The 27,124-nt window shown below is 32.9% G+C and overlaps 2 protein-coding genes across 4 annotated transcripts in view; both read left to right on the top strand.

Moving 5' to 3' along the window:
- LOC132699181 (histone-lysine N-methyltransferase PRDM16-like) overlaps positions 1-27,124 on the top strand; it is a 152,919-nt gene that overhangs the window by 91,041 nt on the left and 34,754 nt on the right. The window lies entirely within an intron of this gene.
- On the top strand, positions 13,922-15,091 carry LOC132699182 (uncharacterized). The gene is made up of 2 exons (XM_060665756.1): positions 13,922-14,335; positions 14,396-15,091. The coding sequence occupies exons 1-2, from the start codon at positions 13,922-13,924 to the stop codon at positions 15,089-15,091; spliced, it is 1,110 nt and encodes a 369-aa protein (XP_060521739.1).

Here is a 27,124-nt window from a genome sequence, read left to right as displayed (position 1 = left end):
ATCGCTGTCAGCTGGAATTCATTGAGACCGACATTTGTGAAAATGCCTTCTATTAGACGCTGTTTCTTGCGTTACTATAACTTCGATCCCAATAATTCCGATACCTTATGATGCACATGTAACACACCGAGGCTATATCTCTCTTTCTCCGTGAGCATTGTGAACTCTTATGTACCAGCATTGTTGAAGTATTAATTCTACGAATACTGTTGATAAAAAAATTGTAACCATAATTATTCTCATTTTGCGATTGTACTGCGTTTATTTCTTATCATTTAAATTTGATTAATTAATCATGTTTGGGGCAAATGGTTAAGATAAGTTTGGTATATGCGGAACAACCACTCAAAACTGTCATAATAACTTTGCCTAAAAGCACATGATATCTATATAATCTATTCGTTATTCGTGGAAATTCAGGCAATCTTATCTAAGGATCTTATATCCGCGACGCCGTACGTAATCAAAGGAAGTCGATAATCCAAGATGTACTTATCGAATTTGTTAAACCGGATAGATAGTTGACACTTAGTGTCAGATATTAATGTACGCGGAAAATATATACCGAGCGAACGCGTATGTTTTTTGATTCATCATTTTTGTCTGCAGGTTTTCAAAAATTTTATGCATTTATAATTTATGAGAGAACGAGATAAGAAACCTCTTGCGAAGCTTGAATCGTATAATGATAAATAACATCATATTTTTTCTTATTTGGCTTAGATTAAATCATGTTTTTTGCACTTTGCATGTCATTTAAATGTGTTTTCTGATTAATCTAATTAGTTATGGTGTTGGGTTGGTAGGGTGTTCCAGAAAAATTTCAATTTTTGGGGAATCATTTATGGCACCATTTTGTTTAAAATTATTAATTTGCTAAAAAACAGCGCTATCTTCAACAAAGCTATGCAAATTTTTCAATTTCAGATAAGTTTAGTTAGTTAGACTTTTTAATAACGTGAATCGCCATGTATATAAAAAGGTCCCCCGGTATAAGCAGGAGACGGGCCTAATTTTACACACGAACGCCGATGACGATTATTTCTCCCTTATTTCGGAAAACGTTGGACAAATATACCGATGACAACTCTCACCCCGAAATTGAAAAGCAACCCCGCTCGGTTAATTGTAACGAGACCTCTTTACGTCACCGAGAATTGCGCCCAACAAGGGTAATTTTCGCAATTTGTTATGGTGTACTGTTTCGGTCTACGTAAAGTTGTCGCTTCTTTTGTTCGATTCGATGTTTTTCATCCAATAAGCGGTTGAGAAATATTTGAAGTGTTTGAAGCAAACCAAGGCCAAGGTTACGCGTGGTGCCCTATTCTGAGGTTTAAAACGTTTCTTGGGTACTTCACACGGCCAAACCAAAAAAAAATCTCTTATCTGGGAACAGATAGTTGTGTCAACATAAGCAAAAAAGAAAACCGTTTAGGTTATTCTTTGAAATAAAATTTCCGTATTTTTATTTTATCTTTATTTCGAAATACGGATCTTGCTATCTATGGAAAGTTGATAAAATAACGTGTCCACCAAAACCAATAAAATTAACGTTAGTCGATTTTTTTTTGCGAGATAAAGTACTTCCTTCCCAGATATTAAACGATTTTGAGTGGGCGCGATAAAGTAAAAAAAATCGGTTACTAAGCTGTTGATGAGTAATTCGATTTACTCTGAGTTTTATTGTTGATCGAGATTCTAATAAGACTCGTGTGGCAAACTTATGCGGTATAGATACAACCAGGCCCAAATAAGCATTTAACCAATGGACGAGCAATTGTGTTAGATTCCAGTGACTTTATTTATACTAGATTTTTGGCATAAGACGAAAAGGCAGCATAAATCTTTTCAACTTCCAAAAACAAAACGTGACCATTTTCTCAAAATAAGGACCCTGGGCTCATTTTTATTTACGATTTATAGCTCTCACGTCGTGTCTTTCTTGGGTCAAGAATTTTTCCAATCGGATCAATGGTTTTTGAGAAAATATTGTTTTTCTGGAACCCAAAATAACCCAAAAAACTTACGTGTTAAATGGCAAATGTCAAGTCGATAGATTCAAATTTTTGACACTTTGTTTACATGGTGTGAGAAGGCCTCTAATACAAATTGAATCATAGTTAACGGTTTAAAGGATATAATGTTATCCCTACACCTTTTCAATTGCAGTTTCTGAGATTTTAGAAATATTTTCTAATACTTCCAAATAATTTCTTTTTCGATGCTGATAATTTGTAAGGAAGGGGGGCTCCCTCTTTTGTCAATCTGTCTCGCTTTAATTATTATTCATAATTGAGATAAAAACGTATCTTTTTGTTCAACTAAAGCACATTTATCAAATCTTTCGACGATAACAAAAAGATAACATTTATTTCAACTTATGTGACCAACGTTTGGTGTTTTCTGAATTAGGCGAAACAAAACGACGGATAAGCGATCGAAATATGCTACGCACCGTGTATATATCCCAGAGACGTTATTTCGACGTCAATACCAGGTGTCGAAGTGATTGACAGATTCACCCAAAAACCCCTTTTTTCAATCAAAACGTGAATGGATCGATATAATCCTATACAGGAGCAGGATATTCGGGTATCGCGCGCACACAATGCCATTCAAATCTTCCATATTTGTTGGTAAATTAAGGTTTTGTGCAAGTAAGAGGAGAATAGGGGAATGTGTATTGTATTTCAATAGTTGCAGTATTTACAGTTACCCGTGATATTGTATAATGCCGAATGTCTACTAATTAGTCTGTTAATTAACAATAATTAAATTAAAACTAACTTACGTCTATCTTTTAGTAAAAAGTTGTTCGCTTTGAAATCGAAAACGATTCCGAAAAAGTATTTATTTTTTTTTTTATTTTTGAATCAAAAATGAATTTTCCTTTTTATTGCCACAATAAAATGCACGGTGTTAAAATACTGGGATAACTAACATTTTTAGGTCTTGCCAACATGGATATATAAATAAGGGAGATAGCATATTTTCATTATTAACGTGATGCAAATATGTTGACGGACTGAGACAATGTTGCCAATGATGAACATCACCAGTGTTTTTTACCGATACACCATAGACAGAATATTTTAATGCATTTAAAGGCATAGGTAAATTAGAAATTATAAACAAAATATCTTGTTAATATTTCCCTAATTATTACCCCTAAAATAACGAATAATAAGTGCGTCGAGTGTGGTTCGCATTTTCACCAAAAGTATCTCAAATTTGTATAATTGAACTATTTGTAATGTAATTATGAAATTGTTGACGCTGTTGCATCATGATCTCTCACACCAATGATTTATTGCCCCTTTCGGAATTTATTTTCACTGACCTTACGAGGGTACTATAGCAATCATTTATATTTAGGCAACATTTCTTACCTCACTTGTCTTTTAAAAAAAATTATAATAATGATAATAATAGTGACAATGATAATAACAATAATAATAATAATAATAATAGACTTTAGACTTTAGACTTTATTGGCCATTAAATACATTACAAGAACAACAAATGGCAAGTCACAGTATCAAACACATTCTAATAACATTCATAGAGAGCAACATAATTATCAGATAGACAAACACCAAACATTGAAACAAAAATTAGGTAAAAAAAAATAAGTAAATAAATAAATTCCCAATTAGTATTATGGAGACACTCGTGACGCAACACGGATGTACTCATCTGCAGTATAGAATGCGTTCTCCAATAGAAATTGTTTTATTATATTACAAAATTTAGTGAATGGCAGATCCTTGACAACGGTTGGTAGAACATTGTAGTAATTAATGTACAATTTATTTAACTCGGATGTGCGCAGCCTAGAATGGCCCTGGACAATTAATTCAGATACCCTGGTGTAGTGATTGTGGCGATCACAGTGCTTAGGCATATTGTTCTTTAGCTCATGTATGAGAGTGACTGTATAGTAAATAAATAGTGATGGTAAGGTCAAAATATTAAGCTTTGAGAAGAGCGGGAGGCAGTGATCACGAGGCTTTGCATTCGCAATCACACGTATCGCTCTTTTTTGCATAAGAAAAGCCTTGCGGGCATGCACGGAACCACCCCACAAAACAATAGCGTACGCTAAATGAGAATGGAACAATCCGAAATAAGCAAGTCTTGACATGATAGGAATGAGTTACTTGTTTAAGTATCTAATTAGAAACAATTGACTTGACAGTTTGTGGCAAAGGTGTTCAATGTGATCCTTCCAAGAAAGAGTACGATCGATCCAGACTCCAAGTACCTTAACCGGAGCATTGTTTAAATTGTGCACCTTGCTACAAGAGAAAATAAGATTGTTCGTTAATAATAATAATAATAATAATAATAATAATAACGATATTAATAATAACAATAATAATCGACTTTATTCATAATAACCAAGGTATAAGTATACGATGAATATAAATATATACAGGGCGAAGTCCAGCCTAAGGCTATTCAAACTGGTAATCCTGGTAAACCAGACTAAAATCCAGTTTATGTAGGTAGCACACTTAAACTTATAAATATACCAATTAAGATAAATTGTGTGCCAAAAAAGTGACTATATCTATATATATATATATATATATATATATATATATATATATATATATATATATATATATATATATATATATATATATATATATATATATATATATATATATATATATATATATATATATTGAAAAAATTAATAAGAAATTTTGAAAAGGGCTTTAAATTGCAATTGATATTGTAAACAATTATAAAGTTGAATTGGAAACTTTTTTTGTTACTAATTTTTTTTATTTATTTCTGATATCTCTGTTATGCATATCAGAATTTAGCTTGAATTTATTTTTAAGACTTTCTAAAGTAAGAAAAGAGTTTTTTGCTAAACTATGTACAAAACAACCCAAATGATAAGTCCTTCGATGTTTTATCACTTTGGGTAAGAATTTTTATATGTTCGTTAAGCAGTAAATTAAAGTCAAGCAGGACACCAAGGTTACGTGCCGATTTACTAAATGTTAAATTGTGGCCGTCAATACTGAAAGGTAAATTTGATATTAGCAAATTACCTATTTGTCTTGCATCGAAACAATAGCAGTTTTATGAATGACATTCTAAAAACTTAGAAATAATATGCAAATGCGTTATTTATATGTTCCATGTTCTAAGCCAGTGTTCCATTTAAAAAAATGAAACTGGTATTTGGTATGAGAAAATATGACTTTCTTTAATTTCACAAATATTTTAAAAACTGAGACGCAATTTCGGAGAAAGGGTAGTCAAAATTATCTCTCTTTATTATCGCAACAGCTTTATTATTTTACTGCAATACATCCACAATTAATAAAAACTCTGTTCAAGAACCCCGCGTGACAAGGTGAAAATTTCTCATCCGTTTCGTTCCCCCTCCTTTGGTCTAATCTTCGTACACGCGTTATCTGGAAGTTACTTTGCGAAATGTCAAAACAACAAGACTATAATTGATCATAAGAACCAGATAAGCTCCCCCGTGCGGAGCGTCTAAACGTAAAGAACGACTTCTCGATTGAGAATCTGACGCGAGGGTGTTGCCAAGTCTGTTTCATGCCCCTTCAAAATGTGTATACTTATGATGTCTTTCAGCGTCGCACGAACCTGTTGGAAATTCAAATTTAACGTTATCTTTCGATTCAAGGAAGACGGAAAGTGGGATCACATATCACTTACGAAACAAGTTGCAAATCGATTATTTTTGGAAAAAGATTTTATTTTTTTATTATTTTTGTAATTTTTGGTTTTCGTTCTAGCAAATGTCTGCGTAAGCAAGCCATTTTATATTAGTGGTTTGTCCTTAAAAATATGTAACTATATTTCTTCTTAAGAAAATGAGTATTCAAACCTAACATAATATTTGCTCAGATTACTTGTTATAAATAAAACTTCTGGATTCCTACTGCGTCGGTTTTTGTTGAGTCGAACTAGCTAACGTTTCGCCAATCATCCTGCTGGCTTCTTCAGTTTCAGCCAAGCTCTGAAGCTAGTTCGAGTCAATAAAAACCGTAGGAATCCAGAAGTTTTATAAAGAGTATTACAGTAGCCTGTGGAAGTTTCTTTGAAAAATTTACCAAAAATTGTCTGCTTCAATTTATTGCCACTCTGAGAATACAATGAGGAGTCCTATGGAGTACACCGTTACCAGCCGTAGCATTTTGTACATCAGTGAAATCTTTTATTCTTGATCGTGCTCGGAAATGTCAATGTCGCTTTCAGAACTGTCGCCAAAATTTATGCTAATAATAAGTTCATCGACGTTGTCTTGGCCATTATCAGCGGGCTACATTTCTGGTTCGGTTTCGTCTATAACATGTGAAACATAGTTACTCCAATTTTGTTCAGTGACATATTGGAATGCTGCACATATCGCTTTACTTAGTTCGCAGCTAATTCCTCAATTTTATCTCTTACTCATTTCTGTATGCGGGAATAACTTTCAGCAGCTCCGATTTCATGTAGGAGTAGTCTAAGAAAATGTTTTTTTGAAGTCACTGGATACCTAAATTTACAAGGAAGCGAAAACAACATTTTCTTGTCCATTTTTAGGTAAATTGGGAATTATTGACCCCTCAAACCATTGCTCGAAATATTCGCTGAAGGAGAACGAAACTTGAACTTCTTTTTGTAGGTGATTTAAGACCTGTTGTAAAAGACTTTCAAAAATCGTCTCTATGACTTGCGATGGTATTTTCACAACAAGCGCAATTGACCCAACTCTTATCTGAATAGATGATATTACAATTTTGTTGCCGATATTTCTTGATTGACCTTAAATACCTGTGTGGTCAATTAATAATGTCTGTTCGCTCGCATATTGTATTTCATTAATCTATAACCTAAGGTACTTAAAGAAAAACCTGATAAATCTTTATTCCTCCGAATAAAGTGGGAGGAATGCTTCTGAAAAAAAAATGCTATGAACAATTTGCCTGAATATAATTGCGAGAACTTGACTGACTTGTCCGATTTTTTCTTGGAGTAGAATGTTTAAATTCGTCATTGTGCTGTTCCGCTTCTATCATGATGCCAAAAATTGTTTGCACTGAGGTGGCTTTTACTTGATGAAAATCCATTTATCAAAATAAATAAGAACTAAAAGTTCAGATTTTCACGAAATTATATATTATAACATGACAATTGTTTCGACAACACCGTGTCTTTGTCAAATGACATTTGATAAAGACACGGTGTTGTCGAAACAATTGTCATGTCATAGTATATAATTTCGTGAAAATCTGAACTTTTAGTTCTTATATATTTTCAAAAATTGTTTTTTTGTAGGGTCGTCCGAACTGCGACTTGCTCTATTTTTATAATTTAGCTTTCTTTGCGCTGAACGTGGGAGTACCAGGCCTTTCGATGTTCAGTTATTTTCTTTTCTATTGAAAATATTTTTAGTTCTCCTTATTGAACATCCTCAACTTAGAAATCTCATTTTTGCAGGTAGGATCTGTGAGATAGTTCAGTTGGGTTTCTGGTTGGCACTGTTTTCCCAAAGTTCTAATGATGATACTACACATTTTATTAGAAGTCACTTAAAAGTCAAAACTCAAATCCGTATGTTATATCGCAAGCATTTGAAATGATTAAGTTGTTCTGTGCACTTATTTTCAATACATGTTTTTTATTGTATCTTTACCCTTAAATGTCCTAATTGTTGTTTATTTGAAATGTCACAGTAGTTCGGTAGAACCGGAAACAAATGCTCGGAAAAATTGAAAAAATTAAGTGGTAAAAGTATTCCACTAAAAATAAAACATGTAATTACAATTTTTCAAGAATTATATATTTGAACGCTGTTTTAAGTAAAACTTTTTTTGTATGCTACTATCCTGTGCTTTGGCATCAAAAAATTTAATTTATTTCTGTTATCGTTATGAATATGAGAGTTCAGCCTGAATTTATTTTTAAGACATTCTAAAGTAAGAAAAGGACTTTTTGCTAAACTATATACGAAACAAGCCAAATGATAAGTTCTTCGATGTTTAACATGTTCGACCATTTAAGTTTTTAGATTTTCTTAGGTTTAATACCAAACGAGAACTACTATTGAGCGCGATATTGCTTCGAAGACAGGGAACGTAGATGATTAACTTGTTCTAAGCACTTATTTGCAATACATATTTTTGGTCTTGTTGTATATTTACCGTTAAATGTCATAATTATTGTTTATTTAAAATTTTTCAGTCATTGTAGTTTGGTAGCAACAAATGCTTGAAAAAATTAATTACCTCCGAAAACTAAAACTTACAAAAATTGAATGGGCGATAAAATAATATACGTAATTATAATTTTTCAAACCCTATATTGTTTCTGACGTTTTCTTCCGATTTTAAGGAAAAAAATTGTCTATCGCTCATAATAACAGTTGCCGTTAATTTTTGTCTTCCAAATTATTACTTCTAAAAACTTCTGGACAAGGAAAGTGGCAACGCCGTCAAACTGTGGAACGAAAGGTCAACTGCGTTAGACACCATCATTGGCAGATGTCAACTGATATACGACCTAAACTAATAACCTCTCTTATTAACAGTAAATTTTCTTGTCACCCCTTAATCGACTAGCACCCCTTCGACGCGCAAGAAAGTCGATATCCGACCGTATCGCGTCTTAAATGTAGGACTTTCACTATTTTCGTTGCACAATCGATTTTAATACTTAGCGAATCTTGTACAACACTAATATCGGCTTACTGCGTGGACAGGACAATCCCCTTCGATATAATTTAGCTGCCGGGACACGGTTTCGAATAAAATAAATCAAGAGAACAATATGGGATTGACCTTTATGTGATGGCTTACGAATGTTGCGTATCAGAAATTTTGGTCATATTTGTGTGAATGCGTGTGTGACATCTGCCGCTTTCCTCTTTTGTGTTATGTTTCGTGAGGCCATTTTCGGGTTGCAGCACTTTTAATATATGTATTAATATTACCAGTTAAGTAGTTATACATCGCAATCAACTCGACAAAAATGAAAATACGTTTGGCTGGTGTTAAGACGATATGATCCCACGGATATTGATCATTTTTGGTGGAATTTTAAAATTAAAATTTTCACACTTAACATTTTTCTGGTCCGTGGTTTTTATTTCAAATTAATTTCTGATGGTTATACCAACTAAACCAAAACGTATATTAATAATTTTTGTATAATAGATTTTTTCATATTTTTGAATTTTTTGACGCTTTTAACGCTTCTTTCGCATTTGCTTCGGTTTTTTTAAATAAAAAATACATGCCTCTGTGCCAGTCCAGACCGCTCGACAAGACGAAGAGTTTACACTATTCGCATTGTTCTTTTCTCATCTTGAAATTTTGTAGTGTTGCTAAGATATTCACCAAAAATTTTTCTTTTTAACTCAAAGGTACTTTTTAAAAAATCCTCAAAAATTACACGTTTTCTTTTAATATATTGTGAAGACAGTCTTAGCCACTTTCCTCTTAACATACATGCGTTGAAAAATATTGCTATGTCTCGAAAATTTTGGTACTGATTCTCTTTACGGGTAAAATAGTACCAGACATAATGAAAAATTGGATAGGTGACCTGCGAAACTTTAGGTTGATGCCGCACTACCTACTTCATTGTGAAAACCTCTATAAATTGAAAGTGATGTCTTTCTTTTTTAAATTCTTTGACCAAATATATAGTCCAAATGAGGCCAATGAAAAATCGTTTTATTGACACCCTTTATTTATTATCCTTTATCTATTATATCGTGGTTTCATAAGTTATCCTCCATAGAACAAGTAACGGATATACTATACGTCAAATTAGATTTGTGGCCACAAGTGTCAAATACAAAAATTATTACCATGGAAACATTCATGGCAAACTTTGTGATGTATTTAGTTTTCGTATATTCAAAAATGAATATCCAGCAAACGGTTTGAGATATAGATATTGATCAGGTATGTTTTTTACGCAGAAAGAATGACTTCCCTAAAAGTGAAAACAGCCTAAGCTTTACAGCGTAAGGAAAAATATAGAAAAATATCATTAGTATGGTCTGTTCACAGATATAAGAAAGTGACCAATTGCTTTTGAATGGGATTATCCAAAGGTGCTCATTAACATACAATGCAACAAGATTATTACCTAAAATTTCGGAATTTAAATTCAGGTAAAATTGTGGTCCGTAATAGAAAATAATTTTATACCTATTTGTGTTTAATATTCTTGGGTTTGATATACTGCTTAGTTTAAGTTTATTAATAATCACTCCTATTTCGTGTGTTTAATTATGCAAAATATGTGCGAGTCCAGTGATCTCAGGAGATGCTCCCACTCAAATGTAGAAAACACTATTCTATTGAGACTAAGGAAGTTATAAACAATGTTTATTTGACTCTCATTGAACGCGGTGCCAGCAAGCAAGCATCTTTATAAGAAACGGCCACATTGACGAAAATTCCAACATCAACTGTATGAAAAATTGTGAATAATCCCATTTCAGCGAGGAAAAAAAGAAGCGATGCTGACATTTTCTCGAGTGTAGATGAAAGTGATCAAAATATAATACAGCGTAAAAATTACCAGTTTTACGATGAACAAAGCGTGCGTACATTAGATATCTTAATTAGGAGCCTTTAAATAGTTTTAAATGAAACCGGTGTTAAATGTGGCAGAACTATCTTATGGAAGTGTATTCAACACATGGTTTTAGATTTAAAAAAATTGACAAAAAGCAAGTTTTATTGGAATCTTTTAGAATTCGGAAATGGCAACTGGAATATCTAGAAAACATTTGGATTTACAGAAAACAACAAAGGCCAATTATTTACTTGGATGAAACCTGGTTCGACACTTATGATGCCCCGGAAAACAGTTAGGTTGACTCAACTGATTAGTGTAAAACAAACGCGCCATCAAAAAGAGGTAAAAGAATATCCATTTTGCATGCTGGCCCTAAAGATGGTTGGATTTCAAATGGACTTTCTCTGTCTGCGAAAAATATTTAAGATTCTTCTCTGGATTACCATGAAGACACCACTGCTGATTTATTTGAAAGTTGGTTTAAAAATAAACTAGTTCCAAACATTCCTCCTAATAGCGTCATTGTAATGGACAATGCAAGTTATCACAGTAGACAGTTGACTAAAACCTCTTCCTCATATGACACAAAAGCAACAATCCAAAACTACATGTCTAATACCGACATTTATTTTCACAAAGATTATACCAAAATGCAATTAATTGAGGTTCTACAAAGCTTGAACCTACAAAAGGAATACGTCTGTGATAATTATGCAAATAATCTAGGGGATACAGTTTTAAGGCTTACTTCCACCTTTCCACTGTATATTTAATCCCATGTTTGGCACCAACTGAAATCTGCCATTCGTCGTAACAATGTTTTTCCCCGTGTTAACTCCAATGTCCTCAAACTTATAGAAACCGAAGTTTTTAACATCTCTCCACAAAGTTGGGCAAATTCTGTTAAACATATAGAAAAAGCAGAACAATCGTATATCCATATTGCAAATAATAATTAGAACAGGCGATGATAGCGATAGTGATACTGATATATTACGTGAATAATTTTAAGTAATTTAAGTAGGTAATAAAAATAATTTGTAATTATATTTTAGATTTAAACATAATTACATAAATAAATAAATAAATATTGTTTAGTATATTTCCTAACAAAACCCCAAATAATTAAATTCTTAGCAAAGTACGGACTAGTTCGGCCATATTTCATTCTTACAGCTTGCCCGGGTCTTTCCTTAATTCGTATCAGTTATATATTTATCTATCAGTTTCTTATATGTATGAACAGACTTTAACTATAAAAGCGCTGTCTAGGAATAGGTTCAGAGTAAATTTTGGAATTGATATTTTTCTTTTATTTTATTTTTCTGTATCCTTTAAGCGACATTAACATTTATTAACAACTTTATGATGTTTGGAAAGTTTTGTATTGTGGGGATCGCTACGTAAATTTATGTATCGTAAAACAAATAATGGATTTAGGGTGACACGGACGTGACAAGTTCGGGGAACTGAGGTAGACGTTAATTGACCGAAATGGATTTGCTACGTATCGGGAAAGCCCGCATCAGAATAATTTCCTCGTCTCGAAACTTCTTTCCACTCGCAAATACGTTCCCGTTACTTATTAATTATTCGTTTTTCCGCGAAGGAAAATCCAAAGTTGCCGTCGATATTAAGAAATGGAGGACCAAGCGATCCGGAAAAGTTCCGCGGGACGGAAGAAGACGGAAAATAAAAAGTGGCGCGGCCTCTCCCGCAGGAGGGAAATGACGCGGGAAATATGCAGCTGACTCCCGGATTTCAGGCATCTTTGAACATTGATGACTTATGATACTTCTGGCAAATTGCCCAGGAAACTTGTGGCGATATTAGACCCTGCGAGATTGCTTGGTTTTAATAGAATCCGCAGATGAATTGTAATTGGCGATAACGGTAAGAAAATATCCCATTTCTCCACGTTTGATGATAAGGAATAAAAACAGAATCGCACGCATTTATTCGTTCTTTTTCTTTCTTATTCGCAAGCATTGTTTTCCTCCACAACAATCCACCTGTTTTACCTCAAATTGACCAAATTTTTGGTTTTTTCAGCTCATTACTTACAAAACCAACTTTTATATGCAAAATTTATTAAGAAGTATATAATGTAGTATATCATGCAACAACGGCATTTCATTTCAGTTGGCACGAGCGGAGCGAGTGATTAATAAACGAGCGACTTAAAGAGTTTACCTATCGTGTTCCATACTATACTTTTTCTACGACCGTTATTTTTAGAGCGTTCATTTTTGCCAAACAACACGAATATATTCACTGACAGACCTGAGAATGGCTAAACGTCAAAATTCAAGCCGTGCGAAAACATCCGAAAACATCCGAAGGGACTCGGATCCGTGGGACAAGAAACTCACGTGGTTGGGCATTGGAATGCAATACAGATTATTACATATATTATGTTATTATAAGTTTTCGCCATAAAAAGTAAAAGTTAACAACACAAAATAAGTATTTTGTAAACAGCTATACTGGAATTTTGCATTTTATTTAATCAACACACTTCAATATGAAATATTTAATACACATACAATCCATACTATTGTACAGAGTTGAGTCGCCTTTAAAAAATTCATTTAATGTTGGCAATGATATTAGAAAATAGAAAATGACGGATAAAGCAAAACCAGGCATTGCATAAATCTCGATTAAAATTTTGTGGTTAAAAGGTCGTTTAAGATTATTCAATTTGATTGGTTGACTGGCAACAAAATCAACTAAGATAATTACAATAATAATGAAGATTTTCTGCATGGCGAGATTCCAAAGGTGTTTTGCGAAAAGCTGTATATTCTTTTATTTTGGGAGGAGAAATAAATTATTTTATCTACAACCATTTAATAATAGACGCATAATACTTCTGACAGTGAGAGTATTATGCTACGCATAATACAACAAGTGTAATTATATCATAAAAAAACAAGTGTAATTATATCATAAAACAACAAGTGTAATAAAATATTCTGGAATTCTTAATAATCCGGGCTTCAATTAATCGGCGCAGAATTCACACATTTCATTTATTATTTTTATGAAAATTTACTATAAAGTTACCCATATTAAAGTCATACACACGTTACCAATTCAATTCTATTATTCAAAAACAGTTCAAAAAATACAAACCAATATGACAATAATTAAAAAGAATTAGTAGGCCGTGCAGGCTAAATCTGACAGCGCGCAGCGGGTATCCATAGCGACAGCTTACCCGACGCGACGCTCATCGTGAATACAAACATTTTCTTTCATGAAATAATAATTGTAAAGTAAATAATATTCATATAGAGAAGCTTTAAAATTTCGCCTTGCAATTAAAACATAAGATTTAATAAAAATGGATTCTGAAAACGAAGTACTAACACCCCCGGAAATTCGAGCGGCAGCGGAAGCTGCGTCTCTGGATTTACTTCCCAAGAAATCAAGAAACAATTATGAAATTGCCTACAACAATTTCATGGATTGGCGATCAAGAAACAAGGCCACCTCCTTCTCTGAAGATACATTATTAGTGTATTTCAAAGAATTGGCTAAAAAGTATAAGTCGTCCTCCTTGTGGACGTTTTATTCCATGCTGAAAAGCACACTTTATATTAAACACAATGTCAAGATCGACCACTACGCGAAGCTACATGCTTTATTAAAAAGACAATCAGAAGGCTATCAACCCAAAAAATCTAAGGCATTTACCGGACAGGAAATAAATAAATTTATTTATGAAGCTCCTGATACAAAATATTTGGCTACAAAGGTAAGGAATGATAAGACGTTACATACCTACGGTATTTACCAAGAGGTGTTAATTTTTTAGGTTGCATTAATTATGGGAGTGATGGGTGCATGCCGCTCAAATGAACTACATGCAATGAAAATACAACACGTTACATTTTATGAAGGTTGCACTAGAGTAATAGTTCCCGTTACGAAGACCAAGATCCCTAGGAATTTTACTATTACTGAGAAGTTCCATGATATTGTTAAAAAATATGCAAATCTGAGACTGCCAAATGCATCAGATTCTTTTTTTATGAATTTTCAAAATGGAAAATGCACAAAACAAGTTATCGGCATTAACAAGTTTGCCAAAATGGGCAGAGAAATTGCAAGTTTCTTACAAATCAAAAACCCAGAAAGATATACCGGGCACTGTCTACGACGATCTTCAGCCACATTGTATGTCGACGCAGGGGCAAGTATGACAGCTCTGAAGCGCCACGGAGGCTGGAAGTCGGCTTCTGTAGCTGAAGGCTATATTGCAGACTCGCAGAAGAACAAGACCGATGCAGCTACTAAAATATTAAGTCAAATCAACCCTAATTGTAATATTAATAACAGTACTTTTGTTTCTACCCCCTCACAATATCCAGGTATGTCTACTATTACGAGCGAATCTTCTCATAACACTTTTTCGATTAGTAAAGACACCACGGACATTAGTATTGGTACTACACCAACTACGATGAATTTCAATAACTGCCCTAATATAACAATCAATTTTATGAAATAGACAGAGTAATACATAATGATCCTATTAAGCGTCAATTTAAAAATAATTGTGTGCTGAAGTGTAAATGTTAATTAAATATTATTAAACTTATTAAATGTTCAATCCAGGACTTTCATTGAATTTATTCCTTATTACATCACAACTCATAACACATAAACATATAACATAAACAGCATACATAAACAGTAACCAGTGTTGATATTGAGTGAATGGTAGAATCTAAAAATGTATGATATTATGTTCCATTTCATATAAAGCAAGTTAACATCCACTTCCGGCCTAACCGGAAGTGCCACCATCTTGAGAATATTCTAGCTGAATTGCTCTGCCATCAGCATTAGCTTCCTACCGAATTTTCAGGTTTCTCCCATGTATAGTTTTTTTTCACAATAAAATGACACATTTCAATTCCGGTGAGGTACCCTATATAAGTGGATGGTTGTAGATAAAGTATAGTATTTGACTCGAGTATTATGGACCATAATAAACTCAGATGATTATAACACTCGCCGCAAGCGGCTCGTTTTATAAATCATCCTCGTTTATTATGGCCTTCATAATACGCTCGTTAAATAATATACTATAAAAACTCTTATAGTAAAATAAAGAAATATCAATAATTATATAACATGTTTTAGGCGTTTGTTTCTTGCTGGGGAAAAATATTTTATTCCATCCTTATCTTGTTTTTGACCACAGTTTTGATACTTTTTTATTTAACAACGCACGTAAGCGGTTCTATATTTTTTGTGTATAGGACGATCCAAAATTTTCTCAAGCAAACATCACAAAAGCATCCGTTCCCCTCCAGATACACGAAAAAAAAAACTGAGAACGTTATAAACATATTCATACACAGACACGGACGCAGGAAAAGGTCAAAAAGTGACCCGGTTACTCTATATTCCCTCATATTTTCATTGTGACATAATTGGGGAATACAAAACGCATCAGAAACGTGTCAACCAAATCCTGATCTGACCATTTAAGGTGTCAATCTCAAACGCGGACAAACATGTTATTTTTGACTCGTCTTTAGGGGGCTCGAACATCTTGTTCCACATACCGAGAATGTTATTTTTCACAAATACCGTTTTTGTACATTTTTCGTGGCTAAATTCACAACATTCGACAATGTCGAATAAATTTGCATTGTTCATTGCGTCGCCATGGTGTTCTCGTATGCGTCAATCAAAAATCAATTACTTATTGATACCGGTCGCATCGTAAAATTTGCATAGTGCCAATGCAGGATTAATTGCATTCGGAGTTGCTTTTGTAGTCTTGAACAGATTGTGGGATCCAAATTATGATGTTTGCATATTTTTTAGGGGCGTGACACTACAAAAAACTATCAGGTCATGTTCATGTATATTCAGGATGGCCGATAACGGATCCTAGAAATATGAAGCAGAAACAGTTGTTTCAAGTTTTTGAATAAATTGCTAGGAAAGGATTTAATGAACTTTATCGTAACTGTTAAAGACATTCTTTTATACCTTTCCGGATAGTCCTTAGATATAGTTGTAGTCCTTGGGATTCTGTTTGGCAATTTTGTGCAATTTTTTTTTATATTTAAAATGGACAATACATTTTAAATATTCCAAGGACAATATCGAATTTACAGCACGATTTAAGGTGATTCATGTGCCGCTTTGTAGGCGTTTGAGATTTTTTGTTGGGTAGATCCACACAATCTTGTATGATTATTTGATGGCTTTGTGCACAGAAAAAATATGTACATAAATAGGAATGTTTTCCTTGGATACGGTAAAATCTAATTACGGATAAGCTAACTAAAAATTTTCTAATTTTTCAATAGGAGAAGACCGAGAATTGAATTTAGAATTAACCTTTAATATTTAAAGCATAAGGACGTACGCACTAAGAACAAATTACTCAGCACGAAAAGTCAAGCTTTTACACAAAAATAAAACATAAGTTTTGTTTACTAGGTATTAAGAAAAATTCTTGTACAAAAAAGGAATACGAAAATTGCAAAATATATATAATTTCATACGGAAGATCCGCAAGTTAATAAATTAAATATAAAAGCAACTTTTGGAAAATTTACTAATTGAAACATTTTTTAATTGAACTAAATTATTGCCATACCTGGTATTAAGATTATGAAAGTCACTGTTCTGTGTAAAAGATTTGACATATTTCAAAGTTTTAAAAAATCTATTCAGTAGGTGGACCTCGAGGCACCGACAATATTTCTAACGTCTCGTTGTCGCCATATTTAACTCGAGAGAAAAAGTACTGTTATTTTTATCATTTTCGTCGAGAGCACTATATATTTTTTTCTAGAAATTGTAACCTATTTAAGTGTGTGTGGCTTGTGTGAGTGAAAGTGTCTTTAAAGTCTGAAGTAATGTTAGTTTTGGTTAACAAATCACTTGCTTGTGATTATCGTTCTTGTGTAATAGCGTAAATATCTTTGAAAACGTGGTATATTCCACAAGAGTTTGATTTTTTAAGTGATATTATAATGCTAAACACTTCGTTTCCTGTAGTAAGTCTGCAAAACACTTTATTTTTTAAATAATTTTCAAGAAGGGTATTTTGAGGCATATTTGGTTCTGTTTCAAGCAGGTACGAGCATCACAAAAAGCCGTCCGAAAAAAATGATCGTTCATTCAAGAATCGCAAACCTACTCGGTCAGAAACACGTCTGTACGGTAAATAAAATCCTGTGAGATTTATGTCCTTCGGGCCATCTTCGCACAAAGGACGCATCGTTATCCTTTCAATAATTTTTGGGTATTGTCGTTGTCGGACGAAGAATTCTCTGTCCATTCGGACGCGCTTTCTGTAGAGGCATTCTTTGCCGGCGGTTACGAGATAATCATCATTTTAGGTATCTTTTTCAAAAAAATTGGCACTTTAGGTGTCAAATACGGGCGTAGGTAATCCTCGAGGGACAAAGTCCGACTTAAGAATCCGTGCACAGTAGTAGGGGGTATAGGAAACCTTCTTTCTGACATCAATAATAATATCACTTAGTTCGATCGAAAATGGACATTCCCCAAGTACTAAAGTTAAAAAAATACTTTGAAAATGTTTTTCAGAGCTTCTCCCTTTATGAAAAACGTATGACTTGGGGTTAGAGATTGATTTTCGATTCTGTTGTCTACACAGCCGGAACCACCGGATTAAGATTAATATACTTGAGCTTGAAATTGGTTAGTCTTCAGCTATTGTCTAAACCTAATTTTCTGTAAAAAGGACGTCAAAACATAGTAGCTACTGGGTAATTTTGTCCTTCGAAGGTATCGGAAAAAGGTATTAAAGATAAAATTTTATTTCGACTTTAAATATCAAAACAATTGTCGTTTTATTTGGTAAATTAGAGACAATTCGCTATTAATAATACCAAATAATGCGGAAATGATTTTTTGGGTTTTCAGCTCTTTTAATCAATTTTTGGGTGATGATACCTAAGAAAACGCCATTTGGTGGCTGGTGGCTTCAAGTTGATTGGCGCAGCAAATGTAATTTGAAATTGTCCTAGCTTTAAAACAGTATTCGCTCAATAAAAGAAACTTCTGTACTTCTGCGATCAACGGTTGATGGACATTTTTTTACCCAAAAATGTGAGATCCTCCGTTCCCCCGATTTACATTTCGAGGAATGCCTCCACACAAAAAAGAAATAGAGACGCATCTTTCCGCAAAAGACTTAACCAAAATCGATCAATGTCTGCTACCAAAACGGTGCTTTTGTCGTTGGTCACAAAGCAGATGCATCATCCGCCTGTCACTGAGGTAGTTATTCAATTATTCTTCTACGTATCGACTTAGGCCCGGTTTTTCATCTCCTAGATAACCGACTTCGCTGTTTTCTTTAACTAAAATGATTCGTTTTAAATACAAATTATTTAAATACAAATTGTTTACGTTTTCTATTAAAAAATCATTTTTTTATTTATTTATTATGCTATATTATTATCCATAACCTACTATAAAACTTGCTTTCTTCGTAACTCATTTATCAGAATTTTTTTGAAATTGCCTTTAGTGAAATTTATGCAAAATTTTACACATTTGTTAAAATTCTTAGTAACTAAAAAGAAATACTCCATGCCCAGCCTGAATATTAGTACTCAAATTGGTCTTGCCATTAGTTATCTGCATCTTATCGGCAGGATAAAAGGATCGGCTTGCAAGCAATTTCAAACATCGAATTCGGCTACTTTTCGACACTTTTAACAAAGGGGGATGCGAAATAGGCGCTCCATAGATCGATCAAAAGGTCGGAACGAGCTTCCGATTTGGACGATTTCAGGCGTTAATAAACCGATTAGGCAGAGACGTGATTCCACAATTGGTGCACAGGAATTATTTTTTTCCCTAGAAAACGAATCGACCAGGTATCGACATGTAAACGGGAGTGTTCCCTAAGATTTTTGCACCCAACCTACCATACCACGCAGCGAGTTCTTGTTGCTTTATCGACTCTTTCGATATTGTTGAAAGCTGTGGAGTGGAATGAAGAAAGAATAACAAAACAACGATATCAGAATAAAAGGAGAATAGTAAGGACAACTAATGAAGCATAACCGAGAACCTCCGGAGGAGGAATAAAACAAGTTCGGAAGTATGTAGAAGAACAAAATTGGATGGATAGAAAGGCCTGGAAATGTAGATCCAAGAGACGGCCCACTGAGCTGTAAAAAACTCGCTTATATATAGTGACCTGAACTTCTAATCCTAATCAGCAAGATAGGGACAAGACGCAGAGAGAATGTTTGATGGTACACCATGATTTATGCATACGGATCTTAAATTATTATGAGAATTGTTATGGTATTTGGGATCAGCAACTCCAAATTAAATTTTATAAATTACGCCAGAATCTGGGAGTTATCTTAGACAGCAAACTTAAAATCAAAGAACACTTAAAAAATAGACTTCAAAAATCCTTTGCCTCCATGAAACTTTTATATAATAATCTTAAGTAAACAACTGAAACGAAGTTTGTGTGAGTCCCTGATGCTCTCTAATTTCAATTATTGTGACTTTGTCTATGGTTTCCAGATAGTACAGAATGCATGTATTAGATTTGTCTACGGTTTGAGGAAATCACAGCATCCTAGTTTCTTTGACATTTTTATTTAAGGTAGTAAATCATCTTAATTCGTCGATTTCTATAAAAAATCAACACTGTCCACAATATTAATATTAGAAATAATGCCAAACTAATTATGCCGCATCATAACACTGCAATCTTTCAGCGCTCATTTTCATACAACGCCGTAAAGTTTTTCAACTTATTTCCCAACCAGTTTCTTGGCATGTCATTACATAATTTCAAAATATAAAATATAAACAATATCTTCTCAATCTCTATGAACGGGCTTAAACTAAAATAAGTAATATAGTACCTACATATCACTAAAATTATCCTTCAATATTATAACCTAAAAGTTACGAAACACGTATTCAATTCATTTTTTCTTTAACCTATTTCCACATGTATAATTACAGTAATTTCTCTAAATAAAATTTTTAACATAGTATTGTTAAACTCTGTCTCTGTTTGGTTCAGTAGATTAGCCAAAAGCTAGAATGAAATTGTTCAAATAAAGTCATTATTATTATTATCTGCTTGTATTTTGTATGAACTTTCTTTAGCTAAATTCTTTGAAAAAGTATCTCGTTTACATTTTTTTGTTTTCATTGTATTGAATATGTAAATATGTCGTTTATTCATTCTTTGCATCTGCATAGATGTTTAAGAAATTTTGAATTTTTAGTATATACTTTTTTGAACCTTGAACCTTTATACGAACGGATAATTGATTGTTGAATGACAAAATAAGCATATCTCCAATTCTACCAAAAAAATTACCCTTTCAAAATTTGTATGTAATTGTAACTGCGTAGAATTTCAAGGCATTTCGGGAAATATTGGGCAAAAGAAAATAAATTTCAGTGATATGTCACTGATTTGTTCGTCGGCGTTGTATAAGGGACCCCTCTATACATGCTTCCGGATAGGTACGTATAACGAAGACTATCTGTATATATATATATATATATATATATATATATATATATATATATATATATATATATATATATATATATATATATATATATATATATATATATATATATATATATATATATATATATATATATATATATATATATATATATATATATATATATATATATATGTTTTTTTTTGGCAGCTGACGCATTTTAATGATTATTATAATCGAGCTAAAATACAACGGCACGTGTTACAGGGTTGAATTCATTTGCGGACATTAATTCGGACAGGGTCCGTTCAACATGGCGCGGGTTTTTTGTCGTCCAATTTGTATCACTCAAAACAATACCTCCCCTTTTGTCGTTATTAATTGGACTCAATGTCGTCTAATATTTAACGGTGGATCCCTGCGTCGGAGACACGCGCGACGCTGACAGGAAGATTTTAAATATTTTCTCTACGCGTGCTTGGTTTCTTGTCATTGTGAGTAAATGGCAAACTACACAGATATCTGAGACTTGCCAAAGTCTCTCAGTTAGAATTTCAAGTTTTAATCACGATATCTTAAAAACAAATAAAGCTGTTTTAAAAATACTATATCAAAGATACTAGATGACATATAATTTATATCTATTATTTTTTCTTTGTGGTGGTGGTGGTTCGATATTCAGTTTGTCAAAAATTATAATTTCATTACGTCTTTATAGTTTTATTTTCGGGTTTCATTGTATACGAACGCCACCTTTCGGTCTCCAGGCGAACGACCTCAGAAAGTGTTGAGCACCTGATTCATTTACCTGTGCAGGTAAGCGAACTCACCTTTCGTGTAACGTTACAAAGTCGCTAGTAGATGGCGCCACGCGAATTAGATCGTAAATGAAAATACCTCCTATCATATTTAGAGAAACGAAAAAGGTGATCCATTTTTATCAATTTCATTAAATTGAAATATAATAATATGAAATAGCATATACAGGGTGGTTCACGCTGGTTGAAAATTGACCGTCCAAACATCTATTTTATGGGTTTTTATGGGTTGTAAATCAGAATAATTATTATTTAATTTTATGTTCTGCGTGTTCTTGCTATTATTTGGCCAAACTGCTCGTGAAAAATAATAACTCACTAAAAGTTTATTTAAGTACTTTTCGCTTTCACCCATGAATAATAATCCATTAACTGTATTTTTTTTAGATTTTCAATCAAATTGATTGTTAATTTCATAGCTGCTAGGGAAAATTTGCCAAATAATCTATTTTTTAGGGAAACCTGCTTTTATTCGGAGACCTTAATATTTAGCTTTGGTAATAATTTTTTTTTGTTTATTTAGGTGTGTATAATCTTACTAAATTACACTAAGAAAAAACAATTACATTAAACATACGCAATAAATTCATAGCTAGGAATATCTATGCATATTTACATTTTTATTCTAAGTAACTAAATCAAATTCTATTTCACTATCAGAGTCGTCAAAGAGAATAATTATGACTCTGACATTTTCTAACAAATATTCCTGGATATCACTTTCTGTACTTGCTGAGGCTGGTGCTTTGCGTAGCAGACGGCTGTGGAAGTTTGCGTTATCCATGACAATAACACTGAACTGTTTTTAAGGATTGTTTTGACACAATTTTTCAAAAAGTTTGGCACTTGCATCCTCATGATAATCGAAGCTGGAATCTTTAATATTCTTGGCAAATATCGACAGACAGTATGGGAGAAATCCGTCTTCTGACCCACCATGTATTTTCCTTTATTTAAAGTGGAGTCAACCCATCCTTTGGATACAGTGTCATGTGTATCGAACCATGTTTCATCTTTTAATTCCTTGAAGGTAATTAAATCTTCAAGTACGTAATCTGTGTGATTCCATTACTATTTGCTTTTTGTCTATTTTGCGGTAATCAAATCCCATCTTTCAAATAACTCTATGTGTGGTGGCACGGCTTATATTTATAATGGTTTCATCTTCTTCTAGTTTATGTTTCAGGAACAACTTCGCTTTGATAAAGGTTGTCTATACGGTGAGTTTATCCACATCCTTATCGGCGATATTGTCGTTTTTGTAAGTAGACAGGTTTCTTTTAAAGCTTCTTGTTTAAGAAGTTCCCTACTCATACACATTTTTCACAACATGTTTTGCATCGACGCACAGCAAAAACGATTATTCAACTCTGCCACGGACGGTCAACACTCAAGAAAGAAAAAAATATATCTGGCCCACCCCTGCCTTGTCTCTCCAAGTTAGCATACATTTTTTTGATGGCGTTACCCAATAACAATAGGTAAAAACATCGTTAAAGTTCTATTCGGGAGTATCGGTAAAAAGTCAACGCGATGAAAATTGAGATAGAATTTTGATTTATACACCATCCGGGAAAAAAAAAGAAATAAATAAATTCAGTCCGACATATCCGTCGTCCTAATGATTGTGCCATAAAATCCTCCTCCACACGTTCGTAAAAAAATTTGACACTTAAGTTCAGCCATTGTTCGAGATTTAATGACAAAGTGGAACCGTGCAGCCTATACACGATATATTTGCATATTCATATCAATATTCCCGGTAATTGCCGTCTTTCGCGTTAGATCGACGAGAAGGTCGTATGGAAATCCGCTACCCAGTAGTTATATTTTTAAAAAATGTAACGCCAACGAGAAGAAAAAAGTCCGCAATAATAACTTTGAAAGTCTGGTGCGGAATATTTTTTTTCCGATTGTATAACCACCGGGTTTAATGGATTCAGTGGTCAGTTTGCTTACCTTAGGAAAGTGATAATTAAATGCTAATACTTTAAATATTCATTAGACTAGCGCCGTTGTTAAATATAGCGAAAAAAGGTAATTTGATATTAAGATCTTGCGTGAGAGTAAAAGTCATTGTCGACGACCTAGCTGTCTCGTTCGCCTGTATAAACGTCCTACCGTGTATCGATCATTGACAATTTTCTTTCATACATTTACTGAGATAATTATCAATATTGCACTTGGCAATGAGAATTACTATTGCAAAAATAAGTTATATTTTTTAAAATGAGGATTTAGTGATTGAAGATGACCGCTTAAGCGGTCGAAACATTATAAAAACAATTATTCTTAGATTTTCTGGTATACTAACGAGTTTTTTCTCCTCTATGATAATATATGTTTTATTTACAGTATTCAATTGTCCTGAAATTAATCCAGTGGTTAATAACTCTTTATCTATAAATATTTTAAATATAAAATAGTTTAAATATTTGCTTGTCGACAGTACAATGATGAGAAGAACTGTATTTAATAATTTCTCAGAGTTTATGGTACCTCTGGGTATGACTTCTGCTTATACTTACTTACGTGCTTATGACTTAAGAAAACATCACCATATATATGAATTTTATAAACACATTCGATGACGATATGATCATACATCCTCTTCGATTCAGGAGAGATTAGTGTTTAGGACTGAGTGTGAAAAATAACGAATTTATAAGTTAAAATTAAGTGTAAAAGAGAACTCCTAAATTTGTTATACAAGCTGTATGAATTTAATAGCTCCTTTTTGTTTTCAGCCGTCTTTGCTTCCATTCTAAGTGCCCACGTAATGGTTCAGTGTAGCAGTTATTTATATACATAAATATGTATATATATATATATATATATATATATATATATATATATATATATATATATATATATATATATATATATATATATATATATATATATATATATTTATGTATATGTATATATATATATATATATATATATATATATATATATATATATATATATATATATCTCACTATTGATTCACGGATGGAAAAATGTGATGACACTATATTCCGGGATATCATCCGTTCGCTCGTTGAACTCCGACTGGAATCCTGCATCCGACTGGAATCCTGCAAATCTTGCATCCGACTGGAATCCTGCAGACGTTTCGCCAAAATCTCACTTGGCATCTTCAATGCTCGCGCTCCGAAAACAGTGTTCGAAGTGTTTTCGGAGCGCGAGCATTGAAGATGCCAAGTGAGATTTTGGCGAAACGTCTGCAGGATTCCAGTCGGATGCAAGATTTGATTCCAGTCGGATGCAGGATTCCAGTCGGAGTTCAACGAGCGAACGGATGATATCCCGGAATATAGTGTCATCATATATATATATATATATATATATATATATATATATATATATATATATATATATATATATATATATATATATATATATATATATATATATATATATATATATATATATATATATATATATATATATATATATATATATATATATATATATATATATATATATATATATATATATATATATATATATATATATATATATATATATATATGTATATGTATATATATATATATATATATATATATATATATATATATATATATATATATATATATATATATATATATATATATATATATATATATATATATATATATATATATATATATATATAATACATATATATATTACTATATTTAGTTCCAAACAAGAAAAGTACATTAAAAAGAGACAAAATGTTCATAAGCTCATACAGACCATAAAAAAAGAACATTTTCATATTATAGGTTTAAAATGTTAAAATATTAAACAAATTTAAGTTGGCATTATAAGCCACATTAAAAAGAAATCGGAGGATTTTCTCGGACAACAATGTTATAGGAGGTTGCTGAGATCACTAAACATTTGCTGCAGCCTTGGCAAATCTTTTTCAAGAACTTAACATAAACAATATTTTAGAAGAGATTTAAACAAAGTCAGTACAGAAATTTGAAACTCTTCTCAGTTTTAAAGGTATGACCTCTATCTTCAAAAAACGCAGTTTCACTTATCATTGAAATTTAAGATAAACTTACTTCATTTGATAATCATATTATATGTCCTTATTAAATTAAACCATAGTTTTACAATAACGCCCCTGAAACCGCTGCAATAATGCTATTATTACCTAAAAAAAAGTCGGATGAACCTTTCGACCATCAATATTAATCCTCTCCAATGAAATTTTCTCATCTATTTTGCTCCCCTCCTATTGACGACAACAATCCTCGACGCGTTTATTCAAAAACGAAGCCAATAACGACGCGGTATTCATCGCTGCGGAAAGCCGCAAGTTCCTACGAATTTCCCTTTCGTGTTCTGGCGGCAGGACACGATGACAGCAGGATTAAGAATCGGGACCATTAAGGGTGATCGTGGGGGCTGTCCTCTGCCGTTAAAGGGAATCTCGACGCCTCTATGCTTCTTGTTTTCGCCCTTTGAGGGTTTAATTGATGTCGGAGGGTCAAATTTGGCTGATGGGAAACAGCGGGGAGCATTTCGGATTCGGGGAATGTTCGGGTCTACTAAGTTTACGGTCTGACGTAATGTTTGGGGAAGATTGATTTGGTGTTTAAATTTTACAATTTACAACATTCTTATTTTTGATGATGATTTTTACCATTTTAGAGTATTTGGGGTATCAGAACTAGATTTGGTATAGATGAACGAGCCGGGAGTTTTTCGTTTTTTTTTTTTCACTTTTCTGTCATTTCCGATTTCACTTGCTTACTTTATACTTTTAAATTCGTTAAAAAATCACTTTTTATAAAACTTCTGGATTTCTACTGCGTCGAAATTGTTGACGTTTCGCCAATCATCCTGTTTACTTCTTCAGAGCTTCACTGAAACTAGATCGTATTTTACTCTGTACCTGCTTATATATTGGTTAAGGGGGGCGGAGCTAAATGAGGAGCATAAACACCGTCTCGGATGACTGATTCCCAAATTGGTGACAGGTAGACACATGAGTCACGGTTACGATTGTTAGGTTGTTTATAGTTTTCTATAGACTCTCGGATTTTTCGTTGGTACAAGAACTAATTACATGCAAGAATTTTAGTTTTATAGAATACAATACAGCTGATGAGTTTATTTCTCTTAGTCTCAAGGCTCTTTCTTGTTCTTTGAGCCTAGTTGACATTTTTCGTCCGGTCTCTCCAATGTATTCTTTGCCGCATATGCATGAAATGCTGTAAT

The sequence above is a fragment of the Cylas formicarius genome, unplaced genomic scaffold (genome assembly GCF_029955315.1).
Source record: "Cylas formicarius isolate icCylForm1 unplaced genomic scaffold, icCylForm1.1 PGA_scaffold_3__17_contigs__length_32017465, whole genome shotgun sequence".
In the NCBI taxonomy this organism is placed as follows: Eukaryota; Metazoa; Arthropoda; class Insecta; order Coleoptera; family Brentidae; genus Cylas; species Cylas formicarius.
Note: the sequence above shows the minus strand (reverse complement) of the source record. Positions and strands in the feature narration are given on the sequence as shown.